The 18,770-nt window shown below is 42.9% G+C and overlaps 1 protein-coding gene across 1 annotated transcript in view; it reads right to left on the bottom strand.

Annotated features, from left to right (window-relative positions):
• LOC142665242 (uncharacterized) overlaps positions 1 to 18,770 on the bottom strand; it is a 36,418-nt gene that overhangs the window by 1,242 nt on the left and 16,406 nt on the right. The window contains exons 9-20 of the mRNA XM_075844873.1: positions 17,887 to 17,985; positions 17,535 to 17,618; positions 17,101 to 17,199; positions 16,277 to 16,375; positions 15,104 to 15,202; positions 14,737 to 14,835; positions 8,518 to 8,616; positions 7,692 to 7,790; positions 4,344 to 4,418; positions 3,275 to 3,385; positions 554 to 655; positions 57 to 158 (exon numbers count right to left, since the gene is read on the bottom strand). Of these exons, the coding sequence (XP_075700988.1) occupies positions 57 to 158; positions 554 to 655; positions 3,275 to 3,385; positions 4,344 to 4,418; positions 7,692 to 7,790; positions 8,518 to 8,616; positions 14,737 to 14,835; positions 15,104 to 15,202; positions 16,277 to 16,375; positions 17,101 to 17,199; positions 17,535 to 17,618; positions 17,887 to 17,985 (1,167 nt within the window). The remainder of the gene's footprint in view (positions 1 to 56; positions 159 to 553; positions 656 to 3,274; positions 3,386 to 4,343; positions 4,419 to 7,691; positions 7,791 to 8,517; positions 8,617 to 14,736; positions 14,836 to 15,103; positions 15,203 to 16,276; positions 16,376 to 17,100; positions 17,200 to 17,534; positions 17,619 to 17,886; positions 17,986 to 18,770) is intronic.

Below are 18,770 nucleotides of genomic sequence, written 5' to 3'. Positions count from 1 at the left end.
TTTAGATGGTTCCCTGTAACTACTGCCCCATCATCTTGCTCATAATGTCGTCTTACCTGTTTCTTCTTCAATGAGAGCCACATCTTCTTCATTGTCATAGTCATCCTTCTCCTCGTCTTCGTCTGCTTTATCTTTTTGCATTTGCTCATCCTGGTCATCTGTGAATAACAGTAAATTGGTAAAAATCCGTGCTATATTTCATAAAAATTTCCGTAAAGATTATGTATTTTGCAATATTTTCATTATTTGAGTTCCGAAGTCACACTTGTTCATATATATCAGAGAATTTTATTTTTTAATTTTTTTTAAAATAAAGATTATTTTAATATAGTAAAGTAATGTATAAATTAAAAAATATATATATACTTGGTATTCAAATCAATGGACTCTCTGTGTAATTTAGGACAGGACGGACCATACAGAGCAAGAGTCTCTGGAGGACGCGTCCTGTCCTCAACCACAAAAAAAGAGCTCCTATAGAGAAAGCATCTTTGACGGGCCCCTGTAACTACTTCCCCATCATCTTATCATGTTTCTCATAATGTTGTCTTACTTGTGTCATGCAGTAGAACTATTATATATTCATAATTATTCGGATGTTCATCCGTCTTCATCTCATTTTCATCAAGGTCTGCTCGCCATTTCGTCTGGATACCTGTGAATTACAGTAGATTGTTATAATCCATGGTTGCCAATATTTCAGGGAAACTTTTGTATCTGAAGTGAAGATTATGTATGGTACTTATAGTCCGCTGAATGTTTCATTGTTTGGCTCCACCCTACAGACAACATCATACAAACACTGTATTTTTTGGACCGTAAGGCTCATAATTTAAAGCATAAAAGAGAAGAAATTTTGTTTGTTTTTTTACTGTAAATGTCCTATTGGTAATATTAAGGCGATACAGTACCAGGGTGCCCGACCACAATGCCAGCCACAGTGCCCCAATAGAATTCTAGCCATAGTGCCCCAATACAATGGCAGTCACAATGCCCCAATACAATGGCAGCCACAATGCCCCAATACCAGGCACAGTGCCCCCAATAGAATGCCAGCCACAGTGACCCAATATAATGCTAACCACAGTGCTCCAATACAATGCCAGCCACAATGCCCCAATGCAATGCCAGCCACAATGCCCACAATACCAGGCACAGTGCCCCAATAGAATGCTAGCCACAGTGTCCCAATATAATGCCAGCCACAGTGCTCCAATAGAATGCCAGCCACGATGCCCCAATACAATGGTAGCCACAATGCCCCAATACCAGTCACAGTGCGCCAATAGAATGCCAGCCAAAATGCCCCAATACAATGCCAGCCACAATGCCCAAATACCAGGTACAGTGACCCAATAGAATGCTAGCCACAGTGCCCCAATATAATGCCAGCCACAGTGCCCAAATACAATGCCAGCCACAATGCCCCAATGCAATGGCAGACACAATGCCCCAATACCAGACACAGTGCCCCAATACCATGACAGCCACAGTGCCCCAATACAATGGCAGCCTCAGTGATACAAGCTATTGGCAGCTATAATGCCCTTACCCTCCCCTGAACTCACCAGCCATCAGAGGAGTGGAGAGGCAGTGGTTAATGGGGATGAATCTGCTCTTGCTGCTGCTCTGTTAATAGGAGGGGAGTGGCTAGAAGGTCCTTGCAGATCAGGACCTGCACAGATTTACTGTGCTGTGTGTACATATGTTTGTGTTATTTGCTCACTGAATACTTAGATTTGACAGAAGTCTGTGAATAAGATGTGACTGTTCAGTGAGCAGATAACAGGGATTCTTTACACACCGCATAGGACATGCTGCTTCCCTAACACTGCACTGCAAGGACCTTTGAAACACGGTGCTCAGCCGCCTGCTTCTTCATACACTGGCCTGCAGTCGGACTATTAGACGCACCAGAACATTACAGCACAGTTTTTAGGACAAAAAGTGAGTCTAATAGTCCAAAAAATATGGTAATCTATGTCATTAAAGCCAGACCTGTTTAGATGTTAGGGAATTAATATACCCAAATAATACCACCAAATAATTAGATTTTTGTTTTTTTACCTTCGCTATATTACAATATGTGAGACTATGACTGTAACTGCTAATGTGTTATAAATATATCACATGCCTAAATACAGTATAATATACATTATAAAAAGTGCCAAACAATAATGCCTATGTTACATTGTTACATAGTTGATAAGGTTAAAAACAGATACAATTCCTTCAAGTCCAATCTGTAATCCTACCGTGTTGATCCAGAGGTAGGCAAAACCCCCTATGAAGTGAATGCCAATAACCACATATTAGGGAAAAAATTAATCCCTGACTCCAAATAAATCCCTGGATCAATGAAATCTAGTTCCCAAAAATAAGCCTGTCTATTACACAAGTCTAATCATGCAGGCCTAAAAATACTGCCATACAGTATTTATAACAGATTGGTAAGTGTCCAAATAATTGTGTCATATAATTGTGTTATAGTGTGCAAATTACAAGACTTTAGCCAAAGGAAACTCTACCAATAAAGCAATTTTCCGCTTTGGATTATCCCTTTTTCTCAAACAGGTACCCTTCCGATAATCTAATCACAGGGTTTCCGACTGATGAGATGTTAGCGATCATCTGTAGTATGTGGACTCACCTGGCAGCCAGTGTTCAATTATCCTACAGCACCACCACAGGAGAAATGAAGCATTACACTGTGATCATTGAAACCAGTGGGCTGTCAGTATAATGCATGTGTGTATCGGGTCTTCCAGAGTGAGAGATACTTTATGTAGTCAACCCCCCCCCCCCCCCCTCCCCATTTACCTAGAATTTTCTATTAGGTTATTTAAAACGGGTTTTGTTAACTAGACAATACCTAATATTTCCTCCAGAGATATTTATATATTGGACATTTTTAGGAGAATATATTCTATATTATCTAATTGTTTGCCCCCTACATGGCTCCTGGTAACTACTGCGCCGTCATCTGACTCATAATGTCTTACGTGATTCTTCAATGGAAATTGACAAATTTTCTTCATTCGCTTGTTCTCCTTAAATTGGAAATAACAGTAGATTGCTATAGTCCATAGCTGCCAATAATTTTGGAAAATTTCCAACAACACTTTTGGCATGGGAGTAAAGATTATGGTTGGCACCTTTATTCTTTGGACAAGCCCTTTAACCACTAACGCCACAAAAAAAAAGAGATCCAAAAAGAAAAGGTTTTTTTTTATGTATAACAATATAGTTCTTTTTTTGTGACCAATTTCCTTACCGGTTTCCTGAACAGGAACTGACAGATTTTCTTCATTCTCATGTTCAGTCCTGTTCTCATGTTCCTTCACTTTATTATCATTGTCGTCTGCTCGACCTTCATCCTGGTCATCTGTAAATAACAGTAAATTCCTATAATCCATAGTTGCGAATATTTTTGACAATTTTTCCGCCACTCTTTTGTCATTGAAGTGAAGGTTATGGTCGACTTCTGCAGCAATATTTTCATTCTCTAGCCCCACGATATCCTCGAAAATATAGTTACCACCTCTAAAACCACAGCAAGTACTGAAACAATAATGTCTTTGAGTTACCAAAATTAAGGCTGTACATTGTACAAGTGAAGTCACACAGAAATTGCTGATTTTTCAGTATTGCTTGGAGTTTTCCTGTATATATAATATTTAGATCCCATTTTGAAGATAGAGGTAGTATAAAAAATGCACTTCTCCGAGGTCTTATATCGTTCCATGTCTACGGTATCGGCGCCAGGCTGGTAGGAAAGCCTGGCGCCGATACCGTAGACATGGAACGATATAAGACCTCGGAGGAGTGCATTTTTTTATACTACCTCTATCTTCCACTTGAGTCCCACAAGGAGGATTCGTCCTCCCAGGGATCGCAGTGGGTGGCAGCCGGCATAGACACGGAACGATATAAGACTTCGGGGGAGTGCCGTTTCCTCATATCTTTAAACTTCATATGTGCATAATTCCTATGTTGTCACCCATGGTCCTCAAGCTCCTCTAAGAACTGATCCATCATCTTATTTATTTTCTTACTTGTGTCTGTAACTAGTATTTAATCCTTCTACAGCACCACTACAGATGAAATATAGCATTACACAGTGACCATTGAAAGTGTGCTCTCAGTATAATGCATAGATGTGTCGGGTCATTCAGAGTGAGAGACATTTCATGTAGCCACTTTCCACTCTGGTTGAGCTCCTCCAAAAAAAATCATATATTGGAACTTTTTAGGAGAATATATTCTTTATTAGCTACCGGTTTGACCTTTATATAGCTTCCTGTAACTACTGCCCCATCATCTTGCTCGTAATGTTGTCTTACTTGATTCTTTAACGGCAATTGTCAAATGTTCTTCATTCTCAGGGTTCTCATGTTCCTCCACCTGCACCTGTCCACCTGTGAAGAACAGTAAATCCCTTTAATCCATAGTTACCAATATTTCTGGAAAATTTCTAGTGCCACTTTTGTCATTGGAGTGAAGATTATGGTTGGTACGTTAATTTTTCGGCCCCACCATATCTATACCCACCTAAATATCAGTGATACTTCTGAAACCACATCGGAGAAAGAGAAATGTCCAGATAATACCACCAAATAATAATTTTCTCCTTAGCTACATTAAGTGAAAACCATGGAGACATGACCACAACTAATACTGTAGGATCGAGCGTGGGGCTACTATTCAATTACTATAGTACAGAACCACATGATTGTTGGGCAACCAAGAAGATAACTCAACAAATATTATGCAACCGAGAATCCAGCTGCTGGAAACCTGAACTATCAGCTCACTATTGGGGGAGATGCCTGGTGGTTGTCCTTGATAGACAATCCCATCAATAATTAATTTACAAAGTTCCTGGTCACGTAACCACTAAGGCCACAAAAGAAGACATCCCAAAGAGAAGGTTCTGTCTTTTTCAGTCTTGACTGGAGTTTCCTTCCATGTATAACAATATTTCCTGGTCGTCCTTAGGCAGCACACAAAGAGTTTAGTTTACGTCCTATTCAATTGAACAGAAGACAACAAGATTGCTTAGCCACGACCAATATCCAATTAACAATGGCCTACAATCACCTATAGAACATCTTGAACACAGGAAAGAGATGAGTTGTTTTTTCTGTCCATTTTACAAAGGAAATCCAGGTTGGAGTGGTGCAGGTAATAGGATTGCTTATTGGTGTCACCCCACGTACCCTCTGCTAGATATCTGATTGTATTTCCATTGGGTTCCTTTCCTGAGCCAACATTAGGAGGGCATGGCAATATCCCAGCTTATGGAGGTAGGCTATGTTGTCTATTATATATGTTTCCATTATTTTTTTTAAGCTTAGTCTTAATATTGTGGGCTTCAGAATTCATTTGCAGAACTGGTGGTGGGAAGCGCATGTGTAGTAAGGCCACGTGCCTTGACGTAAAGTCTTCATTCTGCATATGCGCTGAGGTCCCCAGTACCACGAGATATCCTTGTGAATGGGCAGTCCTCTGCTCTCTGTCTGCTCCGACTCAGCTTTGGCGTGTCTATTTAAATAGAACCATTGCAACGATCTGTGGCACTCTCAACTAGGCTTGACTTCCTTGCAGCTTGTAAAGAATATTGTGTCCCCGGCTCTGTGTTCTTCTTGTTAAAGAGGTCTCAGAAGTGTAGCCAATCTGGCTATGAAATCTATTTTTCCTGCAGAAATTTCTCCAGTCCCAAAAGATGCTATGGACCGTAAGGTGGACTGAAAAGAAGTTATGTGGTGTAAGCCTTTGCCTGTAAAGTAGCAATATCTGTTTTTCGGTGGCTGGAGCTCAAAGAATATGGCTTCGGATGAAGGGTATACGGATAAAGCAAAGGTAAGTGGATGTTCCATGGAAAAAAAATGTGCTTCTTCCAAACAAATAGTCTATTCCAGGGGTGCACAACCTTTTCTGGTCTGAGGGCCTCATTGTCAGAATGTACCACCCCCAAGGTCCTCAATAAATCTTAAAGAGGAATCACCCAACTGGGACATTTATCGACAGAATGGCAAGTGGGGTTCCACTTTTAGGGGCGTTTTGAAACTTTCATAAACTACAATGGAAAGAACTGCATGCATGGCCACATCTCCACCTCATCTCAGTCTCTCTGGAGTGCCGATCTGGTGATATGCCATGACTATTGTAGATTAAAATGCCTCTTTAAAGGATCACTCTGGGTAAAGTTGATGCACTGATTTATGGCAGTGAATGACAGAGGGATTTAAAGGACACCAAAGAGCGAATGCACATGAACCGTTTATGCCCCCATAACAGTACCAGTCACACAGTGCCCCCTAGTAGTATTAACCACACAGTGCCCCTAGTTGTGCCAGTGTTGCTGGGTCTGCACTGAATGGTGTCTATTTGGACCCCAGGTAAAGAAGATTTTGGAGTCAGTTGGTGAAGAGAAAGAGGGGTAATTTTCCCAGAACAAAAGAGATCAAGCTGTAGACCCTTTCTTCCTTTCTAAATACAAAAAGTTACCAAAAACAAGAAAAAACTTCAGCTCTGATGGACCAAAAAAGTACAAGTCCAAAGCTAAACCTCAGAAGAAAAAAAACCTTCCAGGGGGGCTCTGAGGACACTGATCTATGATGCCAGACCTCCTCCTGTTCAAGTCTGTGCACGGTTGAGGCATCTCTGTCATGTCTGGAAGCCAACTTCTTCAGACTCGGGGGTCAAATCTGTCCTTCAAACCATAGAACTTTCATAGCTTCCTCCAGAGAGTCTTTTTCTAAACACCTCAAGCAATTCTGTCCTGTCGCGCACAACTGAAACATCACGGGCAGAAGCCATATCTCCCTGGACCAGATGTGCAAAGTTGCCACATGGTCATCACCACTTAACTTTGTAGACCATTATAGGGTATAGGAGTGCAAAAGTACCAGCTGCACCCAAGCCGTGGTGCCTGAGGGTGCCTGAGGGCCCCTCTGCTATATAAGAAGACACCATTATTATAAATGGCAAACAGCAGGTGGGGGCCCTGTTTTCAGTGGGGTCCAGGAGCTTTGAGTTAGGCCCAATTCACACGAACGTGTTTTTGCGGGCGCAATTCCCACGAAAATCCACGGGAGAATTGCGGCCCCATTCATTTCTATGGGGCCATGCACACGACCGTAGTTTTTACGGTCCGTGCATGGCCCGGGAGCCCGCACCGCAGAAAGAACGGACCTGTCTTATTACGGCCGTGTTCTGCGGTCCGGGCTCATTGAAAATAATGGCCGCGGTCATGTGCATGTCCCGCGATTTGCTGGCGGCTCGCGGCTGACAGTCCGCAGCCGGCCGACCCGAAAATCACGGCCGTGCACATGGCTACGGTCGTGTGCATAAGCCCTTACACCCCTGCTTGTGTCCAAGGGGTTTTATAGGGGCTCTACACTGCTGTTAATTGGTCATTGCTAAATAACCTCGTTATCTTCTATCTAATAGGATGCGACTGATGCGTAACTTTTTGTGTGCTGCCTTCGAGTTACAGAAAAATACAATTTCAGTCAAGAAAATGTTATTCAATTCTCTTTTGTGACCAATGGACCTTCAGCTCCTCCAAAAATATTCATATATTGGACTTTTTTAGGAGAATATATTCTATGCTATCTACTGGTTTGAACTTAATATGGCTCTGTGTAACTACTGCGCCAATCTTTTTGCACATCATTTTGTCTTACAGGATTCTTTGACAGGAGTTGTCAAATGTTCTTCGTTCGCGTGTTCATCGTTCTCATGTTCCTCCAAACCGCGTGCTTGTACCTCTCCATCCTGCTCACCTGGGAAAAAAATGTAAATTGCTATAATCCATAGTTGCCAATATTTCCGCCATTACTTTTGTCTTTGGAGTATTATGTATAGTACTACAACTATATTTTTATTCTTTGACCCCACCATATCTATACATACTGTATAAGTGATGCCTATAAAACCATACCTGATCACATATAAGTGAAATACCATGTTTAGATAATATCAACAGATATTTGGCAAACTTTTCTCCTTAGCCATGTTAACTTATACTGTAGGATCTAGTAAGCGGCTTCTACACTCTTTTTTTCTTAGAAGGGTCCCCTGACTACAAGATAATCACTGCTGAGACTTTAGCGATCAACTGTAATAAATGTAATCGCCTGACAGCAAGTGTTCAATTTTCCTGCAGCGCCACCACAGTAGAAATAAAGTATTACACAGTGACCATTGAAATCAGTATAATGTATGGACTTTGGGTCTTCCAGAGTAGAAGCTAATTTATGTTGCTGCTCTCCTCTCTGTATAAGGGTCCAGAAAAAGGGAACCCCCCTCTACTAATCCAGAATACACTAGTTGGCCATTTGAAATGTTTTTGTTTTTTTTCACCAGACAATATTTATAAATTGTTAACTTTTTGAAAATATTCATACATTGGTAATTTTTTGAAAAATATATTTTTTACCATCTTTTGATTTGATCTATATATCACCCTGTAACCACTACCCCGTCAACTTGCTCATGATATTGTCTTACATGTGTCTGTGGAAGGAGTTATCAAATGTAATTGATTCTCAGGTTCATCGTTCTCATGTTCCTCCATCCCTTGTGGTCGCATCTCTTCATCCGGGTCATCTGTGAATAACAGTAAATTGCTATAATTGATAGTTGACAATGTTTTAGAAAAATTAAATTGTAGTGAAAATTAGGGTTGGTACTTGTATTTTTTTTTAAATCAAACCAATTTTATTGATACGAACACAGAAAAGAAATAACATAGTAACATTCACATTTCAATTTTCCAACATCGTATACAATAATGACAGCATATCAGGAAATCCCCAACTTCCCCCCTTTCCCCCCTCCCCGCACGGACCCCCACTATATCTCTGCCCTTTGTTTCTAGTACCAATCCTGGCCAGAGCACATTTCTCTTATCAAGTTTCCCCACCACCCCTTTTTGCTCCAGACTCTACCACCTCCAGTTCCTCAGACGACTCTCGCCCTTATTCTGCTCAGTTCAGGTGTCAGCACCTCAGGACAGGCCATCCATCTGCTCCATTGTTTCTCAATTTTTTTTTCCGTGCCCCTTTTAGAAAATATCTTATGCTCCATCAGGATATTATAGTTCACCATTCCTACAATTTCCCTCATCCCTGGTGGCTCCGCATCCAGCCAGTGTTTAGCAATGCATTTCCTTGTTTGATATAATATCTTGGCAATTGCCAGGTTTGCCATTCTGTCACTCTCCAATTCTCCCACTGCTCCCAACAACATAACTTTAGGGTCTACCGCCAATTCCCGACCATACACCTGTTTTATCAGATCCAATATTTCCCCCCATAGGGTCCTCAGAGCCTCACATGACCAAAACATATGCAGTATATCCGTTTTCTCTTCCGTGCACCTAGGACATTTAGCATCCGCTCTAATACCCATCTGTTTTAATACCCACGGGGTGCGATATACTCTATGTATCAGGAAAAGTTGTGATCTCCTCTGCGCCAGACTGAGTGATAAGTGACATGTGGACGCTAATATCTCCTCCCACTCCTCCTCAGTCAAAGGACCAACATCCTGTTCCCATTTCGCTTTTACCAGCACCATTGGATTTCCCAGGTGTTTGGACAGCAAGCTCCTGTACGCCATTGAGATCAGGCCTTTGGTCGTGTCAGCCCTTCCCACATACTCCAGGACCCCAAGAGCACAGACCGTCAGGTCCACTACCTGCGCCTGCGCCTGTAGGGCATGACGGATCTGCAAATATTGGTAAAACATATTGTGCTCTAGTGGAAATAGGTCCTTCAACTGCTGAAATGATCTCAGCCCGTTATCATCATATAAGTGTTGTATTCGTCTAACCCCTGCCAACTACCATTTTTGCATGCCCTCTAATTGGTATAATTCCCACAGGACCGGATTATGCCATAGGGGAGTATATTTGGTGCACATTCCCACTCCCAGGATTTGTTTGCATTGCCACCATACTTTATGTATCAGGAGTAACGTTGGTTTAGCACTCGCCAATCTCTTAAAGGTATGCGCTTCCAGACTCTCTAGTGGATTATGTCCTCCCCCCATGTATGACAATAAACGTGCACTGGCACCCCAAGTCTCTGTGTCCTCCCATCCCTTAAATTGTTGGCTCTGGGCAGCCAGGTAATATATCCAGGCATTTGGCAGCGCGACCCCCCCTTCATCTTTGGGCAATTGCAATTTCTCCAATTTAATCCTTGGAACCCCTTTTTTCCATACCAGATCCCGAAAGAGATTGTGCAATCGTCTGAACCATTGCTTAGGTATCCATACTGGGGAGTTATGAAGAATGTATAAAACTTGAGGCATAAGGATCATCTTGATTAGGTTAGTCCTCCCCAGAGCAGAGAGCGGGAGCCTGTTCCAGGCATCCACCTTATGTTTCACCTTAAGCAGCAGTGGTGAGACATTCAAAGACATATAGTCTTGGACCCTAGCCGTCACCTTAACCCCTAGATACGTAAATTCAGAGACTATCGGAATCCGGATTCCCACTCCAGTATCTACAATATTCACTGTATCAAGTGGCATCAAAGTAGACTTGGTCCAGTTAATATTTAATCCCGAGAACTCCCCAAACCTTGTGATCGTATCCATTACTACCTGCAGTGTATTCTCCGTGTCCGTCATATATATTAAAATGTCGTCTGCATATAATGAAATTTTTTCCTCCATTTCCCCATATTGCAAGCCTCTTATACGCTCCTCCTGTCTTATGAGGCACGCCAGTGGCTCCACCGCCAAGGCGAATAGTAATGGTGACAGTGGGCACCCCTGTCGTGTACCCCGGGCCAGTGAAAATTTCTCAGACATTGCACCATTCACCCGTATGCGGGCTGTAGGGGCCACATACAGCAACTGTACCCACTTTACGAAGTTAGGGCCGAATCCCATCTTTTCTATTACCCGCCATAAATATCCCCATTCTACGCAGTCGAACGCTTTTGCAGCATCTAACGTTAGCACCGCCCTTCCTCCTTGCTCATCCGGTGCCGCCTGAAGATTTAAAAACAGCCGCCTGAGGTTGACCGCTGTCGATTTGGAGGGCATGAACCCCGATTGGTCTTCATGCACAACATGCTGTACCACCCTATTCAGCCGCAGTGCCAATATCTTTGCCAAAATCTTGACATCCGATGTCAACAAGGATATTGGTCTGTAGGACTCCGGTAATTGACTGTCTTTCCCCTCTTTTGGGAGAACCACTATCGTAGCCTCATATAGGGAGTCTGGTAGTTTACCTCTGTCAAAACTATCCTGCAAAGTACTCAAATATTCTGGCGCTAGTTCCGTCCCATATTCCTTATAGATTTCCCCCGGTAACCCATCTGGACCCGGAGCTTTCTCATTTGCCATATCTCTTATCGCCTGTTCCAACTCCTCTAGTGAAATAGGGGTCTCCAAACTTTCACGGTCCTCCCGGCCCAAGGTAGGCAAATTAATGTTTCCCAGGTACTCGTCCAATTGCTGTGTGTTGTAATGCACTTTGGATGTATATAGGTCAGTGTAAAACCGCTGGAATATTTGCAGGATTTGCCCCGTGTCTGTCTTCACCCTCCCCCCCTCCCCCCTAAGGCCATGAATGAAATTATTGCCCCCATGCGGTTTTGCCATCCTAGCGAGTAGTCTCCCCGCCATTTCCCCTTCTTCATAATATTGCTGTTTAAGGAATAGTCGTTTATTATCCGCCATTGTTAGTTGGTGATTTTTTAACAGCGTCTGTGCCTCCACCCAATGTCGAAGTGTCTCCTCGGATCCCTCTTCTACATGTCTCCCTTCTGTTTCTGTCACCCGCTCCTCTAAACTTTCTCCCAACTGCCTGGATTTAGTTTTAATTCGTTTAATATTTTGAATGAATACTCCTCTCAGCCAGGCTTTCATGGCATCCCATAACACTCCTCGCGGCACCGACTCAGTATTAAAATTAAAATATTCTTTTATCAGGTTCCGTATTTCCTCACCATCCATCAATCTTAACCAAAACGTATTCAGCTTCCAATTCCCGGGGTTCCTGGTATGCCTTACACCCACTTCCAGCGTCACCGCCATCGGAGAATGGTCTGACAACGCCCTCTGTAGGTACTCTATTTGCGCTATGTACGGCACCGCTGAAGCTGTGCATGCTACCAAGTCTATTCGCGAAAGTGACTGAAATGTGGATGATGCACACGAGTACTGCCTCACCCTTGGATGTTTATCTCTCCAAACCCAATTCCTCCATTAATCTTCCAAAGGCGGTCAGATCTCCTCTTTGCCCTCCTCCTCCTCTATGAAACCTGTCCAACCCTTCAGACATCACTGCATTAAAATCCCCCATCACAATTAGCGGTACCTCAGGCCACCTGGAGAGTTTCTCCGTAACTCGTTTCAGTACAGTGCTAGAATAAGGCGGAGGGATATACAGCACTACCAGAATACACTCCCAGTGATATATAGTACAGTGCACTCCCACATACCTCCCCTCCTCATCAGAAACGGACGAATGACAGACAAAGGGAAGACTCCTGTGTATCAGCAAACTCACCCCCCTGGAATAAGTCGTGTGAAATGAGTGAAACCCATGTGCGATCCACACTCTCTGCAATAATGATACAGACTCTCTAGTCAGATGCGTTTCTTGCAGCCCCACTATCAGGGCATTTTGCTGTTTAACCCAGTTAAAGATTGCCTGCCGTTTCCTAGCTTCCCGTATTCCCCGGACATTCCAGGATAGACATTTAACCGATCCCATCAGGCGTCATATCTTTAAGAAATCTGTTACTCCTCCAGCCTGCTCCAGTCAAGATATTAGGCCGTGCGTTCCCTCCCTCCTCCCCCCCCCCCAACAAAACCTCCCCTCCGAAAAGGGTCAGAGCGACATGTACTGTCTCTCCTATCCCGCAGAAACGCACCATAGTGCGAACTTTTAACATGCCCTACTGGCATCTCTCTTTGAACCATTTAACTTTCTCACCACTTCCAGTGAGCGCTGGCTCCCACTGCTATTCGCATGTATTAAACAATCCCACACAATCAGCAGAATTTACAGACACATTAGGTACCCAATAACATTCCCTCAATAACATTGCCGTCAGGTGCGGCCATTCTTGTTAAAAGGATACCACCCTGCGGTGTTTCAGACAAGGGTGTTCACACACTTCGGAGAACTGCATAATAACATATAATATGCTACAGTCCCGCAAACGCCAACATGGCTCCAGACTTCACCGCCCAGGCGGCTTTCACGCAACCTCTTCTCCAGCCGGTCTCCGCAACCGTGCCTCATTGCTATCCAGCCATCTTGCAGCCTCTCTGGGGTTCTCAAAGAATGAAGCAGTCCCAAAAGCAACCACCCGCAATTTGGCCGGATACATCATGGAATATGGTATGGACAAGTTCCTCAGACGTTTCTTTACATCCCAATATTGCAGCCGCTTCTTCTGTACCTCCGCGGAGAAATCCGGATAAAAGGATATTTTGGCGCCATTGATGGAGATATCCTGCCGTTCCCTTGCCTTCCTCAGGATCTTATCTCTGTCCTTGTAGTGCAACAGCTTCACTAAGACCGGCCTCGGGGGCCTCCCCGGTGGTCCCGGTCTGGTAGGCACTCTGTGCGCTCTTTCAACAGCATATAAAGGAGACAATTCATCCCGGCCAAACTGCTCCAGCAGCCATTTTTCAAAAAACTCATCCGAGTTATTGCCCTCCGTTTTTTCCGGCACTCCGACCAAACGCACGTTGTTTCTGCGTAGCCGATTCTCTAAATCATCCGCCTTAGCCTGCAGGGCCACCACCGCCAAGGACTGAGACTGCACATCCCGCCTGAGCTCCGGCAGAACATCCTCCACTTCAGACACTCTCCCCTCAATAACTGTGGTTCTCTCTGCCACTTTCTGTAAGTCATTACGTAACAGCAGAATATCTTCCTTCAGGCTTCCCACCTGCCCGGTCAGCACAGATAAAATTAAGGAGTTCTGCTTTACCGCAGCGAATATATCCGCAAGGGAAGGCTCCTTCACCTGGTCTCTCCTGCTATGCGTTCTGCCGCCATCTTCCTCCACATGTCTGTCCCGCCGCTGACTCCCCAGCTCTTCCTCCTCCTCACTCACCGTGTCCTCTCCCAGCACGGAGTATCTGGAACCGGAGGCCATGTTGTCTGCCTTCCCACTGCCAGCCCCCGGCGTCTTGCCTGCTGCAGATCCGCTCACACGAGGGGTTATTGCAAATCTCTCCAGCCTGTCTGCCGCCTCAGACCGCATGTGCCTGCTCCTGCATTCAGTCTCCTCGGCGCCATCTTGCCTCCTCGGCCCCGGACTCGCCGGCGGCGTTTTTTGCTTCTTAGAACGGGTCATTGTAGCTGTATTAAGCAGTACCGACTCCTCCAGCCTCCCAGCCTCCAGCTCGGTGAATATTACCGGGTAATTCAGGGATAATCTGTACTTTCAGGATGAATACAGCAGGAGCTCCAGCCACACACGTCCTCTTACATCTGCTGCTAGGCCACGCCCCCTGGTACTTGTATTTTACTGCAACAATATTTTTGTTCTGGCCCCAGCATACACCCCCTAAAATATAATTACCACCTCTAAAATCACACCTGTCCACATACTAGTAAAATATCATCCAAAAAATACTACTGTGTTATAAATATAAGATATGCCACAATGAGCTAAAACAATAATATTTTTGAGTTCCAAGAAAATAGGGCTATACGTTGCACAAGTCGAGTCATTGTCTTACGTGTGCCTTTAAAAGGATTTATCAATTGTTCATTATTCTCATGGTCCTTGTTCTCATGTTCCTCCACCACATGTGTTCGCACCTCTTCGTCCTGGTCTCCTATAAGTAACAGTAAATTACTATAATCCATGCTTGCCAATATTTTCAAAAAGTTTCCAGCAGCCCTTTTGTCATTGGACAGAGGATTAGGGTTGGTACGTTCATTCTTTTCCCCTAATAAGTCTTTAGCCCCTTAAATACAGATGATAGCCCTAAAATCACATCTGTTAACATGTAAATGAAATATCATGTCCAAATAATGCCACTAAATAAGAAAAAATTCTTGTCTGACTACTGCCGTGTCATCTTGTTCCTGATGTTGTCTTACGTGTGTCTCCAGAAGGGTTTATCAGTTGTTCGTTATTCTCATGTTCCTCGATCTCATGTTCCTCCACCCCATGTGTTCGCTCCTTTTCATCCTGGTCACCTATAAATAACAGTAAATTGCTATAATTCATACTTGCCGACATTTTCCCAAAAATTTTCAGTGACACTTTTTGTCATTGAATTTAATATTTGGACCCCAGGTAAAGAAGATTTTGGAGTCATTTGGTGAAGAGAAAGGGGTGTAATCTACCTAGAAATAAAGGAGATCAAGCTCTAGACCCTTTCTTCCTTTCTAAATACAAAAAGTTACCAAAAACAAGAAAAAAATTCAGCTCTGATAGACTGAAAATGTACAGGTCCAAAGCTCAACCTCAGTTATCGACTCTCAAGAAGAAAAAAACCCTTTCAGGGGGGCTCTAAGGACACTGATCTATGATGCCAGACCTCCTCCTATTCCAGTCTGTGCACGGTTGAGGCGTTTCTGTCATGCCTGGAAGACCACTTTTTCAGACTCGGGGGTCAAATCTGTACTTCAAACTATAGAACTCTCGAAGCTTTCTCCGAAAAGAACTTTTCTAAACACCTCAAGCAATTCTGTCCTGTCTCGCACAACTGCAACATCACGGGCAGAAGCCATATCTCCCTGGACCAGATGTGCAAAGTTGCCACATGGTCATCACCTCTTACTTTCGTAGACCATTATAGGGTATAGGAGTGCAGAAGTACCAGTTGGTCCCAAGCCGTGGTGCCTGAAGGCCACTCTGCTACATAAGAAGACACCATTATTATAAATGGCAAACAGCAGGTGGGGGCCCTGTTTTCAGTGGGGTCCAGGAGCTTCGAGTTACACCCCTGCTTGTGTCCAAGGGGTTTTATAGGGGCTCTACACTGCTGTTAATTGGTCATTGCTAAATAACCTTGCTATCTTCTATCTAATAGGATGCGACTGATGCGTAACTTTTTGTGTGCTGCCTTCGAGTTACAGAAAAATACAATTTCAGTCAAGAAAATGTTATTCAATTCTCTTTTGTGACCAATGGACCTTCAGCTCCTCCAAAAATATTCATATATTGGACTTTTTAGGAGAATATATTCTATGCTATCTACTGGTTTAAACTTAATATGGCTCTGTGTAACTACTGCCCCAATTTTTTTGGACATAATTTTGTCTTACAGGATTCTTTGACAGGAGTTGTCAAATGTTCTTCGTTCTCGTGTTCATCGTTCTCATGTTCCTCCAAACCGCGTGCTTGTACCTCTCCATTCTGCTCACCTGCGAAAAAAATGTAAATTGCTATAATCCATAGTTGCCAATATTTCCGCCATTACTTTTGTCTTTGGAGTATTATGTATAGTACTACAACTATATTTTTATTCTTTGACCCCACCATATCTATACATACTGTATAAGTGATGCCTATAAAACCATACCTGATCACATATAAGTGAAATACCATGTTTAGATAATATCAACAGATATTTGGCAAACTTTTCTCCTTAGCCACGTTAACTTATACTGTAGGATCTAGTAAGCGGCTTCTACACTCTTTTTTTCTTAGAAGGGTCCCCTGACTACAAGATAATCACTGCTGAGACTTTAGCGATCAACTGTAATAAATGTAATCGCCTGACAGCAAGTGTTCAATTTTCCTGCAGCGCCACCACAGTAGAAATAAAGTATTACACAGTGACCATTGAAATCAGTATAATGTATGGACTTTGGGTCTTCCAGAGTAGAAGCTAATTTATGTTGCTGCTCTCCTCTCTGTATAAGGGTCCAGAAAAAGGGAACCCCCCTCTACTAATCCAGAATACACTAGTTGGCCATTTGAAATTTTTTTTTTTTTTCACCAGACAATATTTATAAATTGTTAACTTTTTGAAAATATTCATACATTGGTAATTTTTGGAAAAATATAGTCTTTACCATCTTTTGATTTGATCTATATATCTCCCTGTAACCACTACCCCATCAACTTGCTCATAATATTGTCTTACATGTGTCTGTGGAAGGAGTTATGAAATGTAATTGATTCTCAATTTTATCGTTCTCATGTTCCTCCATCCCTTGTGGTCGCACCACTTCATCCGGGTCATCTGTGAATAACAGTAAATTGCTATAATTGATAGTTGACAATGTTTTAGAAAAATGTATGGATACTGTTTTGTCATTGTAGTGAAAATTAGGGTTGGTACTTGTATTTTACTGCAACAATATTTTTGTTCTGGCCCCAGCATACACCCCATAAAATAGAATTACCACCTCTAAATTCACACCTGTCCATATACTAGTAAAATACCACCCAAAAATATCACCAAAAAATACTACTGTGTTATAAATATAAGATATGCCACAAAGAGCTAAAACAATAATGTTTTTGAGTTCCAAAAAAATAGGGCTTTACGTTGCACAAGTCGAGTCATTGTCTTACGTGTGCCTTTTAAAGGATTTATCAGTTGTTCATTATTCTCATGTTCCTCCACCACATGTGTTCGCACCTCTTCCTCCTGGTCTCCTATAAGTAACAGTAAATTGCTATAATCCATGCTTGCCAATATTTTCAAAAAGTTTCCAGCGGCCCTTTAGTCATTGGAGTGAGGATTACGTTTGGTATGTTCATTCTTTTCCCCTAATAAATCTTTAGGCCTTTAAATATAGATGATACCCCTAAAATCACATCTGTTAACATGTAAATGAAATATCATGTCCAAATAATACCACTAAATAAGATAAAATTCTTGTCTGACTACTGCCCTGTCATCTTGTTCCTGATGTTGTCTTACGTGTGTCTCCAGAAGGATTTATCAGTTGTTCATTATTCTCATGTTCCTCGATCCCATGTTCCTCCACCCCACGTGTTCGCACCTCTTCATCCTGGTCATCTATAAATAACAGTAAATTGCTATAATTCATACTTGCCGACATTTTCCCAAAAATTTTCAGTGACACTTTTTGTCATTGAATTTAATATTTGGACCCCAGGTAAAGAAGATTTTGGAGTCATTTGGTGAAGAGAAAGGGGTGTAATCTACCCAGAAAAAAAGGAGATCAAGCTCTAGACCTTTTCTTCCTTTCTAAATACAAAAAGTTACCAAAAACAAGAAAAAAAATCAGCTCTGATAGACTGAAAATGTACAGGTCCAAAGCTCAACCTCAGTTATCGATTCTTAAGAAGAAAAAAACCCTTTCAGGGGGGCTCTAAGGACACTGATCTATGATGCCAGACCTCCTACTATTCCAGTCTGTGCACGGTTGAGGCGTTTCTGTCATGCCTGGAAGACCACTTCTTCAGACTCGGGGGTCAAATCTGTCCTTCAAACTATAGAACTCTCGAAGCTTCCTCCGGAAAGACTTTTTCTAAACACCTCAAGCAATTCTGTCCTGTCTCGCACAACTGAAACATCACGGGCAGAAGCCATATCTCCCTGGACCAGATGCGCAAATTTGCCACATGGTCATCACCTCTTACCATTATAGGGTATAGGAGTGCAGAAGTACCAGTTGCTCCCAAGCCGTGGTGCCTGAAGGCCACTCTGCTACATAAGAAGACACCATTATTATAAATGGCAAACAGCAGGTGGGGGCCCTGTTTTCAGTGGGGTACAGGAGCTTCGAGTTACACCCCTGCTTGTGTCCAAGAGGTTTTATAGGGGCTCTACACTGCTGT

The sequence above is a fragment of the Rhinoderma darwinii genome, chromosome 12 (assembly GCF_050947455.1).
Source record: "Rhinoderma darwinii isolate aRhiDar2 chromosome 12, aRhiDar2.hap1, whole genome shotgun sequence".
In the NCBI taxonomy this organism is placed as follows: Eukaryota; Metazoa; Chordata; class Amphibia; order Anura; family Rhinodermatidae; genus Rhinoderma; species Rhinoderma darwinii.
This window is presented reverse-complemented; position numbering and strand designations above follow the sequence as displayed.